The 21,413-nt window shown below is 30.0% G+C and overlaps 3 protein-coding genes across 4 annotated transcripts; all 3 read right to left on the reverse strand.

The window, feature by feature from the left end:
* Window positions 1-170: 170 nt before the first annotated feature.
* On the reverse strand, window positions 171-6,011 carry LOC123302629 (solute carrier family 28 member 3-like). Its single transcript, XM_044885652.1, has 13 exons — window positions 5,777-6,011; window positions 3,595-3,670; window positions 3,131-3,362; window positions 2,841-2,982; window positions 2,600-2,771; window positions 2,171-2,383; window positions 1,929-2,090; window positions 1,776-1,869; window positions 1,543-1,702; window positions 1,220-1,365; window positions 721-902; window positions 427-607; window positions 171-249 (listed from the first exon to the last, which is right to left on the reverse strand). Exons 2-13 carry the CDS (start codon window positions 3,637-3,639, stop codon window positions 206-208), a joined length of 1,773 nt encoding a protein of 590 aa, XP_044741587.1. The 5' UTR covers window positions 3,640-3,670; window positions 5,777-6,011; the 3' UTR covers window positions 171-205.
* Window positions 6,012-13,357: 7,346 nt separating this feature from the next.
* On the reverse strand, window positions 13,358-18,218 carry LOC123302638 (protein ABHD18). Of its 2 annotated transcripts, XM_044885671.1 has the most exons (10): window positions 18,067-18,218; window positions 17,224-17,412; window positions 17,072-17,156; window positions 16,617-16,808; window positions 16,379-16,491; window positions 15,879-16,017; window positions 14,985-15,074; window positions 14,745-14,904; window positions 14,263-14,644; window positions 13,358-13,908 (listed from the first exon to the last, which is right to left on the reverse strand). In XM_044885671.1, exons 2-10 carry the CDS (start codon window positions 17,319-17,321, stop codon window positions 13,698-13,700), a joined length of 1,470 nt encoding a protein of 489 aa, XP_044741606.1. In that variant the 5' UTR covers window positions 17,322-17,412; window positions 18,067-18,218; the 3' UTR covers window positions 13,358-13,697. The 2 variants fall into 2 exon arrangements, with proteins under 2 accessions (XP_044741606.1, XP_044741607.1); XM_044885672.1 differs by lacking the exon at window positions 18,067-18,218 and having other exon boundaries at window positions 17,224-17,456.
* Window positions 18,219-19,401: 1,183 nt separating this feature from the next.
* Window positions 19,402-20,935, reverse strand: LOC123303088 (ATP-dependent Clp protease proteolytic subunit-like; the record flags this gene model as incomplete). The annotated part of the gene is made up of 3 exons (XM_044886187.1): window positions 20,748-20,935; window positions 20,214-20,666; window positions 19,402-19,671 (listed from the first exon to the last, which is right to left on the reverse strand). Coding segments are annotated over exons 1-3 (750 nt in total), but the record flags the coding sequence as incomplete, so codon positions are not given.
* Between the last annotated feature and the right edge of the window lie 478 nt (window positions 20,936-21,413).

Raw genomic sequence — 21,413 nt, forward strand, 5'->3', positions numbered from 1 at the left:
GGAGAAAACACTCCGCTTTGCAATGGTACACAGAAATGATTTCAAAAATATTGGGTCTGGATTTAGGGCTGATAATAATTTTCCAAAAAATGTATAAAATAAAAATATTTTTATTGTAATAAATAATTTAAATAATAAAATTTTTCTAAAAAAATAATATCTTTTTTTTTTTTAATAAAATTTGGCTAATCTCAAAAATACATTTTTAATAATTTGGCTTAACGAATTCTCTTCCATCAATCAATACACCTAAAAATGGATAAGCAAATTATTTAGGTATGTGTTAAGATCTTAGAATCAACTTGAACTCTACGAATCGATTTTGGATTTAAGATCAGATCACGGTTAAACTTCTTGTTGAAAATGACTTAAGATTTGAACTGATTAGAAACATTTCTAAGAATTTTCATTTTAAACGATACTTACCAGCGATACATGCTGTCATAAAACAAACGATTGCTCCAGATATAAAAGCTCGTATCGCTAATTCTGCAATTGTTTCCCGTGATTTTGGAATCAAGGTTGTTAAACCACCAACCATAATTCCAATTGAGCCAGGATTAGCAAATCCACATACTGCGTATGTAGCAATCATTTCCGAACGTGCCTAAAAAATATTATTAAGTTATAAAAGGCACTAGTTTTGTGTTGATCAGTTGATTGGAAAAAATTAAGGAAAAGTATGGGAAAAAATGGAAAAGAATGCAGAAAATTATTTACATTTAATAAACCCTTCTTCTTCATTTCGCCAAGTTCTTTGTATGCAGCAAATTCATTGACAACCGTTTTTAAGGCAATTAAATTACCAACATGCTCACATTCGTCCCAGTCGACGCCCATGATCCAACTAATCGGTGTGAATATTTGGGCAACAATATATTGAAATGTGACATCCTTGAAACCTATTTGATAATAACATCCAAAATTTTAATATAATTTGTCAAAACACGGCGTAGAAGACTGTCAAATAATGACAGATATGGGTGCTTCATTTCTCTATCGCTTCTGATTCGAAGGCGACTAAAAACATCTGCTTATCTTTTTCTAACACAAGGACTCGGCAAAATTATGGCTGGCGGATAATGAATTTTAGAAATCTTGAAAATTGTTGCTCAAAGTGTTGAAGGCTGATATGGTTTTTAGCCCCCTCCGAAGCAGAAGTCAGAAAATGTAGCACCTCGATCTGTCATACTTGTTAAGTCGACCTGTAAGTACTTACCAACGCGTTCTCCAAACCAACAAACCGTTTCATTTAAAAATGCTACAAATGCTACAAATGCAATTACATTTGCAATAATTCCAAGTACAATTGCAATACCACCGTTAGCGCCTTTGGTTGCCGCATCAATTGCAGATGTATCGTCTCTGTAACGTCAACATTGTTATTGCAAGCTACATTTTATTTTTTGGAACAAAAAGCGGTTTTGTTAAACTTTGCCAAATGTGATGGCAAAAGGAGTTAATCTATGTCTATTTTTGGAATAATTTTCCTGTGAAATATTTTGATGTAAGACTAAGAGTCGTAAAAATTAAAGTACATACGTTTCTTCAATAACAATAGTTTCCTGTGTCGCTTTTCTTTTTTCTGTTTCTGGATAAATTAATTTACTAAAACATAATGCGGCAGGTGCTGACATTAAGGAAGCCGTTATTAAATGACTAGGTTCAGCTCCAAATGAAATATATGCCTGTAAAACAGTTCCTAAAACACATAGTTTTAATATTATTTTAAGTACTCGTAAACATAATCCTTTTTAACAAATTTTATTAGTCACCTGCAACTGTTGCAAAGCCTGATGTCATTACCGAAAATAATTCAGATTTCGTTAAATTTTGTAAATATGGCTTTAATAACAACGGTGATTCAGTCTATGAACATAAAAATAAAATAAAATTTCAAATGAAAAGAATTTTTTAAAGTAATTTACCATTCCTAAAAATATATTTGCCGCTGAATTGACACTTTCGCAAGTTGATGTACCCATAACAGATCCCAAGGCCCAACCAAGTCTCGTTACAATGGCTTGCATAATTCCATAATAGTACAAAATATTTACCATAAAACTAATAAAGAATATTGTGGGCAATGTCTGAAAACAAATGCAAAAATTCAGACTAAATTATAAATTTGATTATGGCCGCCAGAAAATGTGACCCAAAAATAGCTTACCGCAAAAGCGAACACTTGTGGAAAATCATCTCCAAGACCATGGACTAAAGGACCACCATAAATAAATTCAGCACCGTAGGATGTGTAATTCAAAAATTGGGTAACTTTATCGCCAAATACTTGGAATACATTTCGTCCAACTGTCCAACGAATTGTCAATATTCCAAACAATACTTGTAAAAAGAGACCCGTTACAACTGGTCGCCATCGTATCTAAAAATTATGTTTAGAAGTGCCCAATTTATCAACACAAGTTTTCAAAATTTTATTTAAGTTATATTTTTTTGGCATATTATGAAAAAATAAATTTTTATTATGCGTGCAACTTGTATACTTGTGTGCTGTCGACAAAGCATCTATTGTTTGAAACGGACAATAACCTGACGGACACTGCACTCTATACAACACTTAATCGATGTATTAAAATACCTTTTTGTGGTGTTTTGAAAACACAAAACCAATAACTAAAAATGCTCCTAAACCAATTAGACATTTTAATCGATATCTTTCTTCGGCTGTGTCAAAAAATAAGAAAACAAGGAATCCAACTAAAAAAATTCCTGTCAGGACATAATTCAATACTTGAAAGGTACTTGATCGTCTGAAATTTTAAAAATAAATTTTATATTTCTTCAGCAAAAACTAATTTTAGTGTTTAATTTTTTCGTACCTTTCATTCGAATTAAAGCATGAAGAAATCTTTGTAAAAAATGTTTGCCAAAATTTCGACGAAAGATTATATAAAAATAGTGTGTATCCAAAAACATATAAAAGTATTAATAATCCAAAACCATTTGCCCAATCAAGTGAATCTGAAAATTAATGAGATTTTATAATACTCTTTGTGTTAACTGTAGTTTGAATTATTTGTTTATATTATTTATAAATTATTATATTTGTTATTAACAAAGAAGTATTACTTCTTGCGAAAACATAATCTGAATACACTGACGCTCTCACCTGAATCACTCCGTACAAAATGTATAGTCGCAAATATAAAATACAATAATAGTACAAGATGTAACACGATGTGATAAAATAAATGAAATTTTGATTTATTTGAGCCATACATTTCTTTAAAATTTGCATAAATTCCATTTGATTGTGTTCCATTTGTTGCTTTTCCATTTGATTCAATTGAAAATTGTTCAGGATAACTTTTCGATTGTAATTTTATTTCATGTAAATTGTCCTTCAAAAAAATTATTTTTAAAAATTCGTTTTCTATCACGAAAGCTCTATAGTGTCAAACGGACTTTAGAATGTAAACGTTTCAGGTAGTTTCATAGAAAGGACTTGGAAAAAAAAGGTCAACGTGGGGAATTTCTTAAAGTTTTATGATTTCTTGAACCCGAATCAGACCGTGTTTCTGGAATTAAGGCCCAAGACTATAATAAATAAATAAAATTCATTTTTGTACGTACCGTTTGAGTATCATCGATAAAATTTTGATTCACATGCCCTTCCATTTTGTAGTTGGGTTGCGACTGTTGGGCTAAACTAAATGAAAATTAAATATTAACGATTATATTTAAAAAAAACGTGGTTTTCTAATTCTTTGATAAAAACATTTGATAATAATTTCACAGTAGCTGTTTTTTTTTGGAAATACATTCAGATATCGATTAATATCTCTGTAATTGAATTGATTATATCAGGATAATTCATATAGGGACAAACTGGGTAATAGTACACTTATATTATTGAAACAAAAAATGTTACAAAATTTTCTCTCATGAGTGACTAGTGGCGGATCTACAAATATGGACATGATGGGCATGCCCATCACCTAAATAGACTTATGATTTAATAAAATAAAAAAATAAAAATCGCTTAATATAGTTAGTCTATTGTGCCTAATTTCATAATAAAACCCCCTCTGATTATTTTTGGGGGAAACATAGGGGGTATCAATTAGCTCATAAATAAAAGCTGTTAGTCGCTTTTTGGGTATATAAGGAAATCTTTTTATACATGTAATTATCTTGTCTTCCCCTACAAAAATTTGCAATTCCTTCAAATTTTAATGATAAAAAATTTCTAAAAATTAATATACTGCTACTGTTTTTTTAAAATAATAAACAAGCGTAATTAATCATATTTTTTAAAATTCATTCACAAAAGCCACTTGAGCATATTGGGTAATATTTATCTATGAACACCCATCTCACTTCATCAATAATCAATTTATTGATTTACCAACTTTTTATTATTCTCCAGGATATTTCAGGAAGTGTCTATTACATATTAATCAGCCAAGTGGCTGAAATCATATATTGTATCATTAAAATACAAAAGGTAAAAGTCTCATTTTTTATCACTTGTTAATCTTTTGGCAATACTTTTCTGAACACTCTGTAATCTGTACTTATGTTTAAATCAAGTTACCTATTTACAAAAATATATTAGTACGCTGCAGTGGCGTAACTATCGAAGGGCTAGGTGGCGTCGTGCATTGGGACCCCCAAACCCTGACCAGGAAAACTCGTATTGAACTGACAAAAAATTCGATTACCTTCGGTATGTGAATAAAATAGGTTACAATCATAGAGATGATACCATATAACTGCAAAGTCGCCGAAAACGGTTGGTTGCCGTAAAGAGTATAGCTGTCTTCATCTCTCTTATACGCCTACAAATTCTGTCTCTTTCTACCTCTTTTACTGCAGTCAAGAATTCACTTATTGTGTTTCCTGTGATTATGCAGCTTTATGGTATTATCTCTATGGTTGCTACGGGAGTGAAAGTGTATGACGTAAATGTAAGAAAGTGCTTTAAAAATATTGTAAACTAGGCAACTTGTATGACGTGAATGTAAAAAAAATGCTCTACAAATATCTAAAAAGTGTCAAAAGTGTTTTTTTTTCGTATAAATAGAATCTGTGATACATTTTCCTCATGGTGAAAACTTTTTTGAAGCTTATTCACCGATTAATTTTTGTACAATTCACATTCTTCTGTGTTAAAAATCACAATTGTAAAATGAAATAATTCAAAGAGGCCCCAAAAATGTATTTATTATGATCAAGGGACTTTGAACTACCATTTATTGCAAAAAATAAAACTTTCACCGCACTTTCTTAAAAATTCCAAATCATTGTTGCAAAAATCATAGATACAAACAAGTTCGTTTGAACAAGGTAGATGTCACTACCATGGTTTAATTGTTCAAATTAAAAAAAAAAAAAAACGATTAAATTAATTTTCTTTTTTCGAGATTTAAAAAAATTTTACTTTTACACTTGCAGATAAAAAAGAAAGACGAACCTGTGTACACCTGATAAGAACAGTTTAAAAAAAATGATAACACAATTAAAAAAATTACAATGGCTTATTACTTAAAACAATACAAAATTATCTAAAAACTATTTTGATAAAACGCATTTACCCAAAAAAAAAACAAGTTTTAATTAATATATCTCAGTTAAGTTGATCAGGACACACGAATCAACTCACTTCACTCTACCGCGGTCTTCGCACTTTCCAAAAAATCGCCAATGGTAATTTGCATATTATTCGCTCATTTAAAAAAAAAAAAAAAATTCACAAAATATCTAAAAGATGGCGCAAGGTGTTATTTTTTAAATATAAATTTTTGATAATTACCTTTTTTTAAAACGAAGGCCACACTTTTTGAATTGTTCACTTTGAAATAAAAATAAAAAGAAAATGAATAAAATAAAGGTGATTCGTTGTTGTTAAAATAAATAAAGTAAACTCGAATCGTAAGTACTTTTGAACTAAGTAAGGTACCTACGTGTATTTCGGATCGGAATATCCGATCGTATCGAATCGCTGTTATCTAAAGCACCTTAGTTGGTAATAAATTAAATAAATATTCTCATAAATACTAATTATTATTATTATTAAGTGTTGTTAATGCTGATTTTAGTTATTTGCTAATTATATAAGTTTAGAGAAATATTATTAATTATTAATTACTTGAATTCAACTATCAGCTATCAGCTATCAGTTTAAAAACTGATTCTATACTTTAATTAAACTTTATGTTATTGTATAGGTACAAACAAATTTTCAATTATTTCAAATTTTGTATTAGTGATGGGACGAATGTTCGTGAAGGCGAATGCTAACTTTCAAATGAAGAGCTCACAAATAAGTTAGTTAAAAATAAATCATGAAATTTGAAAAAAGTTAAAATTTATGTAAAAATAAACTTAAATATTCTGATTTCGGGTCATAAAAGCACATTTTTCTTTTAAAATATTAAAATTAAAAATCGTAATTTTTAAACTGTATATCACGTGACCTAAAATGCGGGTAAGCTCTGCTGTGATGTCATATCGGTATGAGTCATAGACCATCAATTAGTTCAGTGTAGACAGCTGAGTATAATATATCCATAGATAATATGTATTTATATTTATTATAGTCAGATGTCTATGAATATATCTGTCAAACTTATTTGTGTTATTTCGTGTATTGATACCGATATTACGTCATGAAATTGGATGCGTCATGATGGATAAGTCCATGAAAAAAATTTAACAGCGTTAAAGAAATTTAACAGTGATCTAAAAATATGAGTAAAGTACATAGTAGCGAAGTTTGGGCTTATTATGCAATTTATGATACAATGATGATTTTTTGTCAAAAAAACATTCGCATCGATTTGTGCGAATGCGTATATTCGTCCCATCACTAATAGATACAAACAAAATTTCAATTGTAGATTTTTGTATACCTATTCTTAGTACCAAACACCGAAAATCAAGTTTAACATCAAAAATAACCATTGCCAGTCTAAGAATGGATCTTTCTTTACTTACGTGACGTCAAAAAACAAACGATTGGGTCATCAACACTGCATATACATTGTATTTTAACAATTAACTCAGTCAAGTGTTTGTTTTCATTTGTTTTAATTTAATAACTGTTTCATTAATCCTTCCCCCCCCCTACGTAACATGGTAATGGTAACAAGTAATACAGATTTAAATTTTTTGAATTTTTTTACTATAAAAGCGTAACTGAAGTTACATGAAACACTGGGTATAAAAATTTTTTTTTAATTATTGAAATACTGCGGTTATTGCATGCTAATAAATAATGTTAATGGCTTTTTAAATACCAATAAATTAATTTGAGATTACAAAAAAAAAATCCCAGATTTTTATTTCCTTTGTAGTCTAAGAGACGGTATAAGATCGATCTTTACTCATCTGATAACCAGATGAGACATATTTTTTATGAAATTTTATTGATTGATAAGGACGCCTATGATAGTTTGTCTATCGAATCGTTTGTCTATCAGGCGGCCCTTTACCATTATTTTCGTAATTAAATGATCTTTCTTCTGATATCAATTTCGATTGGTTAACAAATCGATGTAATTACCTACGGTATGAACAGATGAATCAATATAAGTAACCACATCGATTTATTAACCAATTGAAATTGGTTTCAGAAGAAGATGATATAGAAGACTTGCCTGCAAAAAACCGTCCATGAAAAATTTACTTTAAAACAGCCATGAACACATTTTTATATCATTCAATAAAATGTTTTATCAATAAAAAAATATTGTCTTATTTGGTTATGGTCTCAGATGGCTGAAGGTCGATCTTGTACGTTATATACCGTCTCCTGTATGCATGAGTGTTGCCAAAGGGGGGCAGTTGCCCTCCTCTAGAGATTCACAAAAATGGTTCAAAGCACTGACGAATTTTTTATCAAAAAATTTTCTCCAAAAGTTGACCCCTTAAACCCTCTTTATATTATCGAATGAGTTTGATATGAAATTAGAATCAATAATGAAGCTTGCCTCCCTATTTTCCATCGACTGGCGACGCCCCCGCTTGTATACTATTACAAATATTTATTTAAAAAAAGGAGCAGCATGCTGTTGTCCTGCGGCTGCTACCAGCTACGATGTCTCGTGAATATAATTTCAAAATTTAATTTTCTCAGGAAAATTATTTTTACAATACAGCTAAAAATTACCCGCCTGCTTCGCGGAGTAATTTCAACTTGAGCATGTTATAGTCTTCACTTATTTTTTATCTCAATTACTTATTATAACTAATTATGTTTAAAAACAATAATTAATTATTAAGGTGATCTTGTTCATCAAGGAAACTGTACGCAGGAAATACCAGATACTATACTTACTATTCAACCATGAAATATCACTATTACTGTGACACTGTGTAAATGTAAAAAGCTAGTTTTATTCATATATAATACAGTCAAACCTGATTAAGAGAGAGTTGAAGAGACCGCGATTTTTCCTTGCTTCTAAAAAACCTTTAATGCGTCTTTTGGAATTTTTTCGATTTTTCTCTCTAAAAATCTGTGATTGGCCAGATTCAGCTTCATTTTTCAGATTTTTCGTTTCGATATTGTGGGTATATAACGAACCTTCCGTTGCTAGTGATATTTATAAACTGTAGAAAACATGATAAATTTTCCTTGAACTACAAAAACAAAACAACACAAAATAAGAAAAACAAAAACACGCGCAGTTCCTGAAAAATAAAGAATGAGTCATACATAGCAAATGTTGAATTGTCGCTTATAGAAGTACAGGCAAGAGAGACTCCCAGTTAGAGGGGTCAAGGTAGGAAAAACTACTATATCACTTATACAGGTTTTTGTTTCTAACTTATAGAGGTTTTTGAGAGGTCAAAGTCCAAGACCTGAGAAATATTCTCACTTATAGAGTTTTCTCGCTTACTCAGTAGGTATCAAAGACTATCAAACTTGATATAAATGACTTGTATGACGATTGACTTTTATTCTATATTCTAAATGCTAAATGACTTGAAATTTTTGAACGGTAAAAATTGGTTAAGCTTGTGAAATAGTTTTTACTACAATTCGATAAGATAAGCTAAATCAGCTAAATCCTCGTTCGTTTATGATTTGTACACAAGGTCTTCTCAACCATAGCAAAAGCAATTATTAAACGAAGTTTAGAATATGAATAATAAAAAACGAGATCCATCATTAAGGTCTTAGATCATATATTTTACTAGATAGGTCCAACGTGTACCAAGTATGCAATATTTTTGCTTCCCAGAGAAGATTAACAAAGACAACAATACAATAGTCAAACAGCTGACAGAGACACACAATAACAGAGTATGGTATCCAATGCGCATGATCGTATTGGCATGTGCTTGTTATGATTTTTACTACAATAGGATTTTTTTCGTGTAAAAACATGACTAGAACAATTATCTTTTAATTAGATATTGAAAGAATTCTAAAAATTCATATAACTGTGTTAAAAATCGATATTCGATGATTCAAATAAATATACTCAAATAATATTTAAAGTTATTTAATCTTAATTTGAATAAATTATTTAATATATTGAAATAAGTCATGCAGTATAAGCCAAAAATTAATTATTTGATAAATATATTTTCAAGGTAATTAATCATTCTGATTATATTAAATATTTATGTTATTATTAATATGCTGCTTTTGCAGCGCAGGTAGTCTTTGTTTTTCATTTCAAATATAAATATTATTAATTAATAATTATATTTTATCAAAATAATCAACAATTCATAACATTTTATAATTACTTACCTTTAATGCTTTTACCTTATCGATCATTTAATTTTCATTTTATATTTACCTATTTTTAAAGATTGCTACTAGATGTCACCTGTAGAGCGCACACTTTTTAGAGCACCACAATATAGTTAGCGTTATGATAGTTCAGCAAAATTACCATAGATGGCACCACTATCGAAATCAATGTTAGTTCAACAAGTTTATCATAGATGGCATTTAGATGTATTTTGTATTTGTAATCCTTTAAGTTTTTTCACTGAAATAATTTTTAAAATTCATACTTTACTATGTTATGTTTTCTTTATTACATCTGTTTATGAATTTTATACACAAAACTATTTCAATAAATGCTACTTAATAATACAAAAAGTGACCTAGAAGTTAAAAGCGACCTTAAATAAAATAAATAAAAAAAAATACAAAAAGCAATTGTTTAAATATATAATACATTGTTTTGAATTGAAGCTTTTAAATTTTTTCCGTCGAGATTAAAAGTTAGTTCAACAAGTTTACCATAGATGGCACTGCCGTCGAAATTAAAAGTTAGTTCAACAAGTTTACCATAGATGGCACTGCCGTCGAAATTAAAAGTTAGTTCAACAAGTTTACCATAGATGGCACTGCCGTCGAAATTAAAAGTTAGTTCAACAAGTTTACCATAGATGGCACTGCCGTCGAAATTTAAAGTTAGTTCAACCAGTTTACCATAGATGGCATTTAAATGTATTTTTTTGTAATCTTTAAATTTTTTCATTAAAACAATTTTTAAAATTCATACTTTACTATATAATGTTTTCCTTACTACAAATAATCAAATAAAAATTTATTAATTAGTCAAAATGACAGTTTTAGAGTTTTATTATACATAATCATAACTAATTGATTAATTAATTAATCAATTAAATAAAAATTAATCAATATATATTGTTTATAATGTTTATTGATTTGTTTATTAATTTTATACCCAAAACTATTTCATTAAATGCTTATCAAGTACACAGAGACTATATCAATAAATTTGCAAATAATTCGCTATATAAACGAAACGAAACGAACAAATAGTTAAAAGTTTTATACTAATTAATACCAGAAAAAAGAAAAAGGTTTTTAGGGTGAAAACACTTACTTACCATTTCCCTATCAGGTACTACTATTTTCCTTTTTAACTTATATTCTCCTAATACAAATGTTAAAAATTTTCAAAATTTTTGGTGAAATTAGTTTTGAAAAAGTGACATGTGAAAATGGAAAATTGGCTATATCTCAAAAACGGTTGGTTTTAGGGCAAAAAGGACGAAAATTTTGAACATCTCCTGAACCTCTTGCTTAGAATGTTTATTCTTTCCCTTCCCGCTCCCCCCAGTTTATTACACTTTCCTTGTGAATGACGTCATCACATACCAAAATAATAGATATTTATAAATCGTTATTGTTATATCCCGAAAGAAATAAACCGGAGCAATTTATTGATAGCAAAAACGTTAGGAAAAACTTTCAATTTACTGAGAAATTGGAAAATAAAATTTTGTATTTTTAATTGCAAATATTTAATTAATTGATAATTTAATAATTGGAGCAATTGTGGAACCTAAGGAAGCATTTAGAGAGCAATTTTATGATATATGATTTAATAAATTTTATTAATATTCCACGCTAACTATATTGTGGTTTTTAGAGCAGACTTTTTATAGAAAAATTAGAATAGTTTGACCATTGAATATTAATATTATATTTTATAACCATTACCTTTTAACTCATAGGAAAAATACTGAGTTAGCTCAGCCATAACTCAAGCTCAAACTCCACTTTAAATGAAACGATAACTGATTTGGCGTCTTTTTTCCCCTTTTAAAGCTCCTCCGTCGGGATCTCTCTCAGGATTGATGGATTCAAAGTTTCGGACGGGAACATTCTGAATCTAACTTCCTGTAGATTTCTGTAGATGCAAATAACAAGTACGGACGTTACGTCAACCTTCATACAGGCTCTACAGCTGGGATCATTAGAGATCCCCATGTTATGGAGGGGATAGTTCAATCGACAGCGTTCTGTCAGAATTCCTACCACCCTTCTTTCGAGTAAGTTTCATACGAGCACATTCGAATGTCCCAGTAAATAATGAGCTTGTCGAAAGAACATTTTACTATGGGAATATAACAGGCTCATTTGAGATGACTTCTATTGTGCCAAAGAGTTCGCTGCTTCATTCCCTTTGTAGCCAGAGTGATCCGAAACCCAGATCAGGACTAAGACCTAAGTAATACAATAAAATAATCATTGAATTGAATTAAATTGTTTATTGAATTAAGAATCAAAATAAATATACAAATAATTAAACTTACAAAACAAATTACAAATTACAAAGAACACAGCACAACAAACAGTTTAGATTAGACTAGTTTAAGTTTATACTAAATTAGTAAAACACACACAGACACACAGACTATTATATTGTTACACACTGTATTATCTTTTTATTGATGCTAAACTAAGAAATAGTAGTCAGTCAGTCAGCTTTACAAAATATTAGCATTACTTAAGTAAGTACTAGAATTAGAATTAGAACTAGAACTAGACTAATAGTTAAATAGCTACTATTTACTATTATTTTGAGTACAGTGTGTGTCAGTGTGTGTGTGTGTATGTTATTGTTATTAAAAATGTTTAAAAGTCTTTCTAAATAGTAAATACTATAATTTGAAATAGTATCTTGTATCTTATATACCTATGTATAAGTAGATAGATATATAGATAGATAGGTAGGTAGGTAGATGTATATATCTATATAGATACATACTTAAATGAGGTCTGATTGTTGATTTAGTCTTGATTCTTTAGTTTGGCCACTAATTAATAGAATGTAATGTATGTACTCTATCAATTATAATTAAATATTTATTATAATTATTTAAAAATTATACAAGGTGTTCTGTTATTGATAGCAGAAAGTTATACCAGTCAATTAAGCTTATCAAGACAAATGGAAAAGCTATGAATCAAATTTCGATCTGAGGCCGAATTCGGGAGAACAATAGGAGAAAAATAGAAAAATTTGTGCATCACGGAACTATTAAACTTATTAAACGTAGTAAGTGTAATCAATTATTGTTTTATGATAGTCCCCTTTATATTCTAAAGTGAGAAAATGAGTTTGATAATTCACAACTCCCGAATTAGGCCTCGGATCGAAATTTGTTAAAGAGCTTTACTATTTGTCTTGATGAGCTTAATTAACTAGTATAATTTTCTGGTTGATTGATTGATTTGTACTTGAATGTAATTAAGGCACACATTTATAATAAGTTGTAGCTAAAACTTAATTAATTAGTCATCTAATAAAATAGCTAACTAACTAAAACCTACTATTAACTAATCTAAACTCTTAGTATTGTAGTCAGATTCAGACTTAGACTTTGACTTACGTCTACATACTGTCTGTTGTAATATAGGGTACGTTCCGATATACACCGAGACCACTGTAAGATATGACATTTATTCAGTATACTGCGAAACCGTTCCATTTTAGTCAGCTCTAATGGTTACTGGTTAAAGCGTTGATGGTTATTGACGCGAAATATTATAAATCTAGTGCTGTTTGAATTTGATCACGTGACCAAAGCACTGAGAGTACCTTACCTCTAAAATGTCAGTGCTTGCAGTACAAAAATGGCGGTGATTCATGACCTTTCTTGACGTAACTAATTTCCTGAGAGTACTGCAGCAGTGCACTGATAGTCTATATCGGACCGATTTTCTCTCCAGTAAGAGCACCGAGCAATGCTCGCAGTGTGTATCGGAACACACCCATAATACATGTATGTATTAAATATTACAAACTTTGACTTTAAATCAGTTAAGTTTAATTTATTTTCTTTTATTATGTTGCATGATTTTTAAATTACAAGTACAAGCACAAGTATTATATAATCTATTGTTACTGTAATTAAAATTAAATACATAATTAAGTATTTAATTTTAATCAACTATCTACATGTGCTTTTGAATTTGATTTACTTGAAATACTATCAAGTAAAACATTTGAATTTGAATTTGAACTTGAACTTGAAGTAACTAGATTTGATGGATGATGTGTGTGATAAGAGTTAGTTGTATGTGTATCAGTATCTGTATGTGTGTGTGTTGTATGTGTACGTGTACGAGCTCGTTCAAATGCTTCTACAATGCATTGTCTGTAACAAAAATAAAACATTATTTTATTTATTATTTATAATTATATCTAAACTACCTAACCTAATCTAACCTACTCATTATTGTGAGGTTAGGTTAGGTTGGGTTAGAGTGGCTGTCCTGGTGTAGGGCACAGTTAGACCATAAGGTATTCTCTTTAAGTCTTGCAGTTCGCGAACGGAACTCTAACAAGCCCGTCGGTTTGACAATTTCCTGGAATGTCTCTGTATTGGTACCCATACCGGGGATTGCATTCATTTGTTTCGCCAGCTCATTTAAGGGCTTACGGCAGTCATGTGCTGCCTTTGACTGTAGGTAGATAGATATATAGATATATTTGTATTTGATTTTATTACCTAAATAAAGAATTATAAATAAGAATAGCACCAACATGACCAGTTTTAATATAACGAACATCAGCCCCTTTCCAAATGTCTGTCAAGTCGACACAGCCCTCACGTGGCACATAAGCATCATGTATCGCACACAATGAGATGCACAGTTTTGGATCAACCAGATGTGGAAAGTTTCTTAGATCAGTAAATTCATCCATGATCATTTTCATGAATTGGACGACACTGGTGTCACGTGTCTCTTTAAACAATTGCTCGTAGAGGATATCAAAGTAACCACTTAAATTCTTTTCACTATGAATCATATCCTTTCTCTCCAACTGCTCCAATTGTGTTCGTATTGTTCTTATATCAGTTTTTTCAATCAATTCTGATAATTCAATATCTGTCAACAGACAATAAAATTAATAAATAATTTAAGGCATTCAAGCGCATGTGCAGTACGTATGTACATTAAAGTTGAAGTTGATTGAATTAAAACTTACTACTTGCAGTTTGACTTTTTAAAATAGTTGCAGTTGAAGTATTTGTTTTAAATAAATCATTAATGAATTGTCTTCCACTTCCAAATATAGCACTAAGTTGTGGATTTCCATAAAATTGTTGCGTTAGTAGAGGCCAATCAATTGACTTAGCCATAACACCCTGTAATTAGTAATTAATATTTATTAAATTTTATATTTATGTTCTATTGTTATTAATTTAATAAAATAAATAATAGGTACCTCAGTAAAGACAGAGGATGCTGTGGTCCATGATAAACAAGGTACTAAAATTATAGGTTTAGGCCATGCAGCTGCTGCTAAAGAAGCCATCTACGATCACAATAATATAAATATACATATAATAAATACAAATATATATCTAAGGGAACCAAACTAATCTATTTACTAGTACTAGCACTAGTACTAGACAGCTAGACTAGCTTAATTCATTTTTTAAGGTATTTTGGATGCTACGGGGGCAGGGGGTGGGGTTTCAAATACAATGTTTCAATAAAAACCTTTATATATTATAAATGTGAAAGGAAGGATGTTTGTTTGTTTGTTTGTAACGTTTTCACGCAAAAACTAGCGAATGGATTTGAATGAAACTGTAGAACAATATAGGTCATACAACAGAATAACACATGAGCTATCATTTATAAAGATATATGTAAAAAAAATAAAATTTAATCTGACATTTTACTGCTCCATCTATGATCATCATTTTGAACCATAAATTTCTGTAAAAATTTATAATCGTAAATGTCAAACAATTCATGGCCTTCTTTTCTGATATACTCAATGAATTATGACTATTTTACAGTTAAAAAAATTGAAAATTGTACTAATATTTTAGCTGTGTAAATTCCTTCGAATGTTATGGAAAGGGAATATTTGATATCAAGAGAGGTGGAGGCTATAAAGCGATGGTTTTTACTTTTAAGCCCAGTGAAGCGGGCGAGTATCAAGCTAGTAACTTATATTTTAAAATAAGATATAATATGCATGTCATAAAATTTTGTATATAAGAAATGACCCACCCTGTACATAATATATAAATGTAGATATCATATTTAAATAATTATTGAATAACTAAAAAAGAAATAAGTATTTAAGTAATATTAAAAGTCTTACATGACCTCCCATTGAAATACCAGTGATTCCTAGTGGACCAAATCCTTGTTTTTCACACCATTTAAGTAGGACAAAGCATTCTAATATTAAACAGGCTCCCATAACAAAGATGTCGCTTACGTAATGTATATTTGAACGCCTGTATATCAAATCAATCAGTTAGTATTTGTTTTAATTATTTATTAATTAATTTACTTCACTTCCCGCTGTCTGTCCTTATGTATGCTTAGATCTTTAAAACTACGCAACGGATTTTGATACTACGCAACTTGATAAATTTTAATTAGATAGAGTGATTCAAGAAGAAGGTTTTTATGTATAATACATGCATAATATACCTAGTAGAGAAACACTGATCATTTTAGAGGTTAAACGAAGTTGTGAACAAAAAGAGGGCAAGTGACAGCATGTGAATTGAATGTTATAACATAATAATCTTTGTATTTAAAATTGAAATTATTAAATTATATTCTATTATTAATAAATTATAAAATGATTACACTTGATCTTTTGGTTTTCGTGAACCGTAAAATGGATTTTCTAAAATTATTGCACCAATACCAGCATCTCGAATTAGAGGTTTAGCCATGAAACGACGTCGACGCCAATAAAACTGTAATTAAAAAAGAGTCAATTTAATGTAAATTTGTTTCTTTCTATTCTATTGTGACTGCTGCTGGATTCGAACTAAGTAATCACTAAAATAACATAATACGTAGTAAAATAAAATAAAGTTACATGATCACCAGTTCCAGCTAAATGAATGCAAACAGGTTTATGATTGGAGTCCTTCCATTCATTTGGTAAGATGATTTCAAAACGAGCGACTCTGGCTGCTGGAGGCACCAAGAACACGGTATTCTTGCTTGGTTCACACAGAGGAGTTACAAACTCACCTCGCATCAATTGATAATCTTTACATTGAAAAATCTACAATAAAAGAAAATAATAAATACAAACAACACCAATCTGTCACTGTGATACAGCTTGTATCACTTCTATTGTAATATTATTTAATTAGATACCAGGGTCGTAGCTAGAGGTAGGACAGCATTGGTTACAAGTAGGGCCGAAGTAAGCACGGGCTCCTAAATCAATCACCATGTACATCACTGACCTCTAAAGGTAGGGCATTGCCCCCACAGTGCCTTCCTCCCCAGCTACGGCCCTGTTAGGTACTAATAATTACTTACGTCTGTAATTTTCACAGATGTTTTTTCCTTAACAAAATCTTCAATATTTTTACGTATTGCAAAATGTTTTCGTAAGTTAAATAAGCTGCAAATGAAATAAGACAAAACAAGTAAGTATAAATAAATAAATAAATTTAAAATGGCGTACGTACGTTTTAATAACTTTTGGAGGACCCCAACCCTTCACAAATATCCTAGTGATCAACAAACTACGATAAATAAAATCGATTTTTGACTTCATCATACACATACATACAAAATAAATAATTCAATTATTATTTATTATTCTGTCCACTAGAGGTGTGTACTGGTACTGGCACTGATCCTTGTGTCCTGATATTCTGCTCCAACAAAATCAAATTCAACATTATTTTCAATATTTATTTATTTGATATTTATAAATGGCGCTTAGAAATCATCAGCTTTCTGTACAGATCATTTATTACTAGATAGGCCCAAGTATGTACATTTTTGCTTCACAGAGAAGATTAACAAAGATAAAATAATACAGTATTCAAACAGCTGACAGAGAAACACAATAACAGAGTATGGTATTCAATGCGCATGATCGTATTGACGAAAATCAGCTGCTTCAATAGTTTTTTAAATTAATTCTGTGTAAAAAATTTAATAAATGGTTAGATATTGTTTTATTTGTCAGGAATATTTTAAAGTAGACGTGTATCACAGATTAAGTAAAGTTTAATTATTAAATGACAATTATTATGTTGTAAATATGCGCCAGGATATTATATTGTATATTAAGACATGCGTATTCATAATCATGTTCTCTCATTTATTATCCTTCGTAATAATCATTCAGAGGCGGTTTTCACTTTGTTGCCAGTTCCATAGTAAATATTCAAAGGTTTGTTTAAAATATTCACAAAATACAAAACCTAACCTAAAACAAACACATTGACTTGACATACACTAACCGACATCAATTATCAAATAAAACACATCATTTTATTTCATATATTTAATAATATCACCTGTTTAATCAATTAAATCCTAACAATATTGATGTTTAACTTTCTTGTTGATGCTGTAATGTCACTGTCAATGTCAGTTCACAGTTAATTAAATTATTATATTATTTAAAGTACAAATGAATGATTTATTTTAAAATTTATATATTCAAAACAAACAAAAATAGAGTATATATATTAATTATACCTATTAACTAATTAATTAACATAATGACTAGAACTACAAACTTGATAACTTCAAACTAATACCAACTGATACTAAATTGAATAGAACTGTACACCAATGACATTACAGTTACATAGACTGAGTGTCAAACGATTTGACGTGTGTCAACATCTGAGGTAATTGCTTAGATCAAATCCATTGTAAATTCCTAAGAAATTGCGAAAAAGTTTAGTGAAATCACGATGTTTTATGTAAAACATTTTGTGATATCAAAATTTGACATTCAATGTATGTTTTTTTGATAAATGTCCTTATATTAAATGTATATTTTTTTGATAAATGCCCCTAGCTGACCCAAGCAATTACAATTATGCGATACTTAGTCTATGTACTATAAAGTCAATGCTGGACACTTAACACTATCGACATGTATCTTTGATCTACAAAAACTAACTTACATTATCTATTTATTATTAATTTAAAAAAAAAATTAGGATACCGCACCAAAAATTAAAACTAACGAAATTGTGCACGAAAGCGGAAATAAGTGATGGCAAATGAAGTGAAGTTTATAACGAAATAGTCTTTGTATTTAAAATTGAAATTGCCCAGCGAAGGGGGGGGGGGTTAACTGCTATTTATATATATATCAAAGAAGAAATTGAATGACTCGCTCGAGGCTTGGTCAAAGCATAGCTGAATCCGCTTGGTCTAGAAACATGAAAATTCATCCCTGAAGGGGTTAAAATGAGTGTTGGAAGTTGGCCAATTTTGAAGTTAGTGTAAAAAATGATATATGAGCATGGTTAAATCAAAAGTTTCCTGTATAACTATTTAAAAAAAATTCATTCTTCAAGGGGGTAAGATAGGAGGTTAAATTTTATATGAAACTTTAGTCATCAAATAAAAATTTTTTTAAAGTTTTTTATTGCCAATTAAAAAGAGCAATTTAATGAATATTAGAGCAGAATAGAGTAGAGTAGGTCTTGTTTAAAGTAAAAACTGATGCTGATGCTGATACTGGTACTGGTATCAACTTTATTTTATTAAGAAAAAACAATTCAACAAACTTATTTATTTATTAAAAAAGAAGCGTAGATATTTTATTTTATTTAACAAATTAACAACAATATTAATATTAATTAATTAAATAAATACTATTTAATTATATTATTATTATTATTAATATTAGTTGATTGTTTAGTATCTGCTGTTGCAGTGGTATCTGTGTCTGTATCTTCTTGATTTTGAACAGGACGAGCTAAGATTTGATCAATTAATCCAAATTCAATAGCTTCTTTTGGAGACATAAATTTATCACGTTCCATCGATGCTTCAATCCGCTCCAAACTCACACCTGTATGTTTTACATATAATTCATTCAATTGTTTCTTTAATTTTATTATTTCTTCAGCTTGAATTTGAATATCAGTAGCTTGACCCTATAATAAAATAAAAACAAGTGATTGAGTTAACTGTTGAAATACCATGTATAGAAAGTGTTGGTTAGGCATTCGTTTTTTTTTACGTCATGTAAGTAAAGAAAGGTAAACAAACAAACACATACATAATATATGTAAAGCATAAATTTTAATTACAAGCTAATTTACGAAAAAATGTTTCAAACAAAAGTTGTTTATTTCTTTATGAAGAACATTTTTTATATTTAAACTTTTGTTCTATCTGGAACGGTTTACAAGATTAGTCCTACGGATCCAAGACCTTGACCTATGTTGCTCATTTACGAAGTCAACCTCACTTTTGACGTCCTGAGCACGCTATAAAAAGCGTATCAGTTTGATATCTCTTTTCGTTTTTGAGTTATCGTGTTGACAGATGGACGGACAGACAACCGAAAGTGGACTAATCAAAATTTTGTTGGTAGCATGAATATTTGTAAACTGTAGTTACAAACTTGGGACTAAACTTAATATACCTTAATATATTTCATATATACATGGTATAAAAAAATAGTTATACTTACTGAGACACCACCAGAAGGTTGATGTATCATTATACGTGAATTAGGTAAAGCGTGTCTCATGCCTGGACTGCCACTGGCTAACAACAAAGAAGCCATGCTACACGCTTGACCCACACACCAAGTGGACACGGGTGGTAGTATATATTGCATCGTATCATAAATGGCAAGACCAGCGGTCACACTGCCTCCTGGTGAATTGATGTACACATGTATTGGTTTGTAATTGGATTCGGATTGTAAAAATAAGAACTGGGCCACAACCAGTGAACTCATCATGTCGTCGATTGGTCCCATCAGACATACAATTCGATCACGAAGTAATCGTGAATATATATCGTAAGCACGTTCACCACGTCCTGTTTGTTCGATAACTATCGGTACCATTGGATGTTTACAAGTATTCGATGTGTGTAAACATTTTGATATTGAATTGAATTGTACACGTAACACACCCTAAGTTTAAATCAAGTACAATCAGAATTAGTTGTCAATCAGATTTTATCTTATACTATTTAGCTTTTGTTAATTATTTACCTGTAATTTTTGGAGACGAGAAAACATTTTGGGAGGTCAATATATCAATGTCAGGTATCTGATATCTTATCGACAATCAGTTTTTACTTAAAACAAATCAATTAAAAACTTATTCTAACTAATATTACAAATATTCAACTATAATTGTTTGTATAATTAATGTTTAGTTTAATTAATTGTGGTAATCCTAACCACAATGTTTTATTTTTAATATCGTGACGTGACGTTAGTAGACTTAATGTTGGCTGTCAAATATTAAATTACCATAGACATATACAACTTTATAGACTACTCAACTCACATAGACTGACACTGATGTACTCAGGAAAATATAAGATTAATAAGAGAAATGCAATTAAAAAATGTTGAATTACAGCTCCTGAGTCAGTAGGCAGATGTCATGGCTTCCACTTCATCCATTAAGTGAATCGGTGGAATGCCTAGCAGTAGATATTGTCCGCATGATAGCTCCATATAACCCTGAACAGCTGGTCCAATTTTTTGGTTCTTATCCACCATATTATATGGAGAAATGTGACCATTGGCTTTACGATTATAGTAAATAACCAGTGCACCATGTGAGGGTAAAATTGGAGTCCCCAAGATTGTTCTCCTGCACATTAAGAAGATTGTGTCTATTTTTTTTATTTATAAAGAATAGCTTTT

The sequence above is a fragment of the Chrysoperla carnea genome, chromosome X (assembly GCF_905475395.1).
Source record: "Chrysoperla carnea chromosome X, inChrCarn1.1, whole genome shotgun sequence".
NCBI lineage: Eukaryota > Metazoa > Arthropoda > Insecta > Neuroptera > Chrysopidae > Chrysoperla > Chrysoperla carnea.